Source organism: Tupaia chinensis, unplaced genomic scaffold (assembly GCF_000334495.1).
Source record: "Tupaia chinensis unplaced genomic scaffold, TupChi_1.0 Scaffold000121_1, whole genome shotgun sequence".
Classification (NCBI taxonomy): Eukaryota; Metazoa; Chordata; class Mammalia; order Scandentia; family Tupaiidae; genus Tupaia; species Tupaia belangeri.
Genome location: NW_006159588.1, coordinates 1510399 through 1516398, shown reverse-complemented (window position 1 = coordinate 1516398; position 6000 = coordinate 1510399). Strand labels below are relative to the sequence as shown.

Sequence of the window (6000 nt, the reverse complement as noted above, 5' to 3'; positions counted from 1 at the left end):
TCTTGGGCATGCATGCACACGCGCCCGGCGTGGGTTTTAAGCCACCAGGTCCAGGACGCGAACCGCGGTCGACTATGTGGGAGTCCAGCAACATAGCCATTATGCTAACTGCTGGTTCCCAGGAGTGAGCCTCTTTTTATGGGCACCCTATGGTTCTATCATTCTTAATCTAAACTGACCATTTTATATTTCTTTGGGAAAGACACTTCCATGCCATGAGCCACCATCTGCACAGACTCTGCAGTGAGCTGAGTGGCTCTCCCACGGCCATTGAGGTGTATCACAGGAGTCCAGTCATTCTCATTCTTCTGAGTTATTTTGAAAAAAAAATTTTTGTACATTTTGGCTGCAGTAGAATACTATATATAGTATATATGTAATAACACAATATATTATAGTATATATATAACATAGGTAGAATATACTATAATATGGATCATCTCTACTTCTGTATTTATTTATTTATTACTAGACCTCAACTACAGTCTTCTTCCCCCCTCCACCTCTCTTTGCCTGTAGGATATACTATATGTAGTCATGTACTTTGTATTAATATATTAGAAATCTACAAATCTGGTGTGTACTTTTTATACTATTGGATACTTATAATAAAAAATTTTACTAGGGTATTGAATAAATTTAGTCTTATTAAAAAATAAAAAAATACTGATATGGAATGTAAATTAAAAAACAAAAATACTAAAAAAGTAAAATAACAAAAAAGAGCATTTAAAATTGAAAAAAAAAATACTGATATGGAACAATCTCCAAGAAATTGTATTAAGTAAAGAAAGCAAGAGGCAAAACAGGGAAAGAAGCCCTAGACTAGGGATAAGAGAGAGATTTCTCATTGCTTTTGTATCTCTGTTTTTAGTTTAGTTCTTCCATGACAGAGGAAGTGACTGAGACAGGCACTCCCAGAAGGGTCTTCAAGTCACTATCCACTGCCAGTCTCAACTGGCCTAGATCACAGGCACATGCATTCAACATGCTCAAAGAAGTCCTGGGCTGTGAACAAAGACCCTTCCCATGTGGGCCTAGTTGTGTTACCACTGTGACACTGCCTGGTCCCTGTATTTTCTGAATTTTGTGTTTATGAATGTTTTACATAGTCCCTCACTGCCACCAGAAGGGGAAAAAAGGATAATTTTAAAAATAAAAATGTTTTTAAGGACTTTGCTAAGATACATGCTTGTGCAACCCAGAAAGCTTGTGCTTTAGGATGGCCTGCACTATGGAACCACTGGCAAAGAAAATCTTTAAAAGCATTTTAGTAGCTAAACTTATGGGCATTTTGAGAGCATATTTTTGTATTAATGAGATGAACATAAACCAAGATTTCAGGCAAACAATGAGCAAGAAATTCCCTTTCATCTTAGAAGTTTATTACAAATCCAACAAACCATCTGGAATGTATGGAATCAGAGAATGAGATCAAGAAAAATGGTTGAACCGCAAAATCTAGGACTAGTCCTCACGTTCAGCCTCCCATCTAACCTGTTTGAGACCTGTGGGAGAACAAAGATGTGCCTTTCACACTGCAAACTCTTGGTGGCCCCACAACACATTCTACTGAGTACCAGGAACTTCTGCTCTGGCGTGGCTTGAGTTTCCCACCCACAATGCAAGCCCACGACTTGTTTGTTGCCTTTGTCTTTCTTCTATATTTACTGCGAAATATTAACATTTTACAAATAAAAAACTAATGAAGGAAAAGTGGAAAATGTTTTAAATATTTTTAAATCATTGTAAAAGAATGCATATTTACAGACTGGAAAATGTTTACGATAAACTGCAAAGAGAAAAGAACAGATTATAGGGACAAGCAGTTAGCGTAATGGCTATGTTGCTGGACTCCCATGTAGTCGACTGCGGTTTGTGTCCCAGACCCAGTGGCTTAAACTCACACTGGGTGTGTGTGCGTGCACGCCCAAGATCCGAAGAAGAAGGGATCGCGGCGTGGCCATCCCCCCTGGGGGGTGGTTTCTAGCTTTCTGTCTCTCTGTCTCGCTCTGTCTGCCTGGCAAGCACACACACCCTATAGCAAAAACCTCTTCAAAAAAATAATAAAAAAAGATTATAAAACAGAAATGTAAGTATAATCCACATCTAATAACCACATATGTATAGAGAAAAAAAGACTGGTATGGTGTAATCAAAAGCTTTAACAATAATTATCTTTGGGTAGTGAATTTATCAGTCATATTTATTTTCCTTGCTGAGCTTCTGCCTATTTTCTACATTTTTTTGTTTTGGAAATGTATTGCTTTTGTACCTAAAAAAAACTTAGCTTTATGAGGATGTTACACACAGCAATTAAAAAAAGATATAACAAAATAAACACATACAACATAAATAAATCTCACAGATATAATTTTGAATAAAACAAAGCACACAAAAAAGAGTGCTTGTTGTATGATTCCATTTATAGCATGTGTAAGCACAAGCAAAGTTTAACTGTGTTGATAGAGACCAGATAAGTGAGTACCTAGGTTAGAGGGAATAGTTATGATAGGAAAAAAAGGATTGATAGTCTTCCGGAGTGATAGGATTACACTATGTCTTAATCTGGGGTGGTTAAACGAGAATGTTCATATGTACAAGTTCTTGAGTTATATATTCAAGCTTTGGCCACTTTCACTATATTATATCTCAATTTTTAAAAAATTACATCTATTGGAGCCAGCAGGTGGATGGTGGTTAAGGCACTGGACACTCCCGCATGGCTGACCACAGTTTGAATCCCGGACCTGGTGACTTGCTTTCTCACTTTCTCTCTCTCTCTCTCTCTCTCTCTCTCTCTCTCTCTCTCTCTCTCTCTCTCTCTCTCTCTCTCTCTCTCTCGCTCTCTCTCTCTTTCTCTAGTAAAATTAAAATAAATGAATGAATAAATAAAATTAAATAAGTAATTTGTTTTAAAAATATTATCTATTATAGAAGGATATATTTCTGCACATATATACACAAAGATATTTATTATAGTTATGCATGCCATATCTTGAGAGAAAAATAAAATGAGTATTTCAGAAAATATGCAATGGTAAAAAGATTGGACTGTTGGTGCTGGCAGGTGGCATAATAGTTATGGTGCTGGACTCCCATATGGTACACCATGGTTCAAATTGCAGACCTGGAGGCTTGCTTTCTCATTTTTCCTTTCCTTCTCTCTCTCTCTCTTTCTCTCTCTCTCTGTTTCCTGTGGTAAATTAAAAAATAAGTAACAACAAATAAAATTTTAAAAACTGTGGGGACACGTTTAAGAGAGAAAATCTGAGGTGTGGGGACATGCTCTGAGCAAACACCACCTGTCCTTCTGGGATTTGGCAGAACCTTGTAACTTGTCCTTTCCTTGACCCTCGCTGCAGACAGAGCAAGGGTGGAAATTACTAGGGGCGTTCCAACAGACACATCTGATGGACTTCAAGAAACATATTGACAACAATTAGCAGAGTCCAATCCCTGCTCTGCATCTGAAAGGTTCTTTAGCCTTCTCTGGGTGTGGTGGTGCACTCTTTTTTGAGAAGTTCTTTAGCTTCACCCCCACACCTAACAGCTAGGTTTCTCTGTATTAAAAAAGAAGATGAGACTTTCTCTTGATGGGATTATCACAGAGGGATACACCTGGCCCAGTATGACTAAGCCCTTATAGATTTGTTAACTGCTTCTTATTGTCTGTAACCTGGCAACCAATCTATGAAGTGTCATGAAACATACATGTGTAATGTCTCCTTGTACTATAAATAAAGAGGCCCAGTTTGTCTGGGTGACCCAAGCAGCTCAAGGGGCTCAAGCAGCTCAAGCAGCGGCTCCAGTGCGGCACAAGTTGGGCTACCTAGGTTCAGGCTGCCTGTGTCCATTTCTACTCTATGTCTTTGTCTCATTTTTTCCAATTCCTAGGTCCTGGCAAGATGGAGGGCTTTCTCTTTCTTGTCCTCTTTCTCTTCCTCACCCAGCAACCCCCTGATCATGATTTAGCTAGACCCAAGCCCTGGGGCGGACGCCGACAGATAAAAAATTATTTTTATAAAAGATTGGACTGTGAAATCTGATAAACCTAGCTTTGTATTCCAACTCTACCATTGTACACTTACATATGCAGGGTCTGCAAGTCCTTTTATTTTACTGGCTAAAATTACCCAAAAACAAAAAAATTACACTAATAGCCAGAAGGATACAATTTCTGAAACAGAGCAAGAACCCCCTAATAAATTTTCTAGGGTTCCTGAAATATAAAGCCCATTTGCATTGTAATGGCCCAGAGTAAGGAGTAAGCCTTCAGACCTTGGTTATGATAATGACCATCATGGACCATGAGTGAGGGCCATTTGACCTCTAAAATTCTCACTTAAAGGAAAGAAAGTTTTCATTTCAATATGTAAGGTGTTTTGTAGACTGGAAACTGCTGGTTGTGAGCTCAGAGACTCCAGGCTGAATGGTTCCAGACACCTGAAGAGGAATTTGATTTTCTAAGGCCTCACCAATCAAGAATGCCCACGAGCTGATCATGCCCTCTTGAACCAATCACTGAACTGATCATGCGCCTGGGACCTCTACCCCTAATTTTGCCCTTAAAAACGCATGTGGGGACCATCTTGGGGAGACTGGTTTTTTTCAGCATGAGCTGCCTGCTCTCCTTGCTTTGTGCTTTGCAATAAAGCTGTACTTTCCTTCATCACACCATGTGCCTATGGCTTGGTTTTATAGCACTTGGGCAAGCGAACCTGATTTGAGTTCGGTAACATTTCCATGAAAAAAATAAAGCAAACTTTAGACCAAAGAAGTTTTAAATATGCATACTGGGGTTTGCACAAAACATTTTGTGAAGTATCTAATGAAAATTTCAGAAATCCCAACAGCAAAAAAATATATTTTCATATTCAGAATTAATATTCAAAATCATCACTTAAAATTGCTAATAGAAAACTGGAAAATGCATCAGAAAACTAGCATATAGATTTGCAAAAGCAAATTGTCTTCCTTTTTGAGTGAGATCAATCATTAACTATGCAGTGAACAATATCATATTCTTATTTATAAAATTACTAAATGCTGAAACATGATCTAAGATTATTCTACTTTGGCAAAAAGGAAAAAAATAGTATTAATTCATCTTCATAGAGAATTAGTTACAGTTGCACATCTGTCCTAGGGAACTAGAAACTTATAGTAGATCAACAGATAAAGCAGACAACATGCTGAAGAAAATTTGAAAATTATAAATAAACATAGCACAAGTTTAATATCTGAATTACAGATTAAAATGCTAACAAAAATACTCAAAGGAGTATCTTGCAAAAGAATGCCCACTGGTAAATGATGAAATTTTAGAAAAACTAAGATATTTTAGTAATAATTAGAAATTCCAGGAAACAAGACAAAGATATTCCCATATTCAAAGTTTAAAATACAGGTTGTTTGCAATATAAATAACTTTTCCTCACTAAACACAAACAGTTTAATTTTATGAGATAATGAAGTCTAGGAACACATATGAAATAGAAATATACAAATCTATCAGTCAATAATTTTAATTTTTTATTTTTTAGTTTGCTATAGGGCACATTCATTCACCAGAGGGAGAGAGAAATCACTCCTCCAGGAGGGATGACCACAACCACAATCCTTTCTCCTACATTCTCCTCTTGGGATTTAGAGCACGCATGTACACACATCCAGTGTGGTTTTCAAGCCTCTGGGTCTAGGACTTGAACAGTGCAGTCAGCCATGTGGGATCTCAGCTGCCTTAATCTCCACACTACCTGCTGGCCCAGTCAACAATTTTAGTAATAGTCAAAACATATATCCTACTTTCTATTTGCCAGGCACGTCTTTAAATGTTTTTCATGTGTCTTTTTTTCAGGACATTTTTAAATTTGTCTTAAAGTCATCGAAGCAAAAATCATGATAAAACATTCTGCTTTCCTTCACAATTGCCCAACGCAAAAAAAAAAAAAAAAAAAAAAAAAAAAAAAAAAAAAACCTAACAAAAAGAACAAAAAA

General features: G+C 37.2%; 1 protein-coding gene across 1 annotated transcript; it reads left to right on the top strand.

Annotated features, from left to right (window-relative positions):
• Window positions 1-1222: 1222 nt before the first annotated feature.
• LOC106734468 (protein CEBPZOS-like) lies at window positions 1223-1432 on the top strand. The gene has a single exon (XM_014586263.1). The coding sequence runs from the start codon at window positions 1223-1225 to the stop codon at window positions 1430-1432; it is 210 nt and encodes a 69-aa protein (XP_014441749.1).
• Window positions 1433-6000: the final 4568 nt, after the last annotated feature.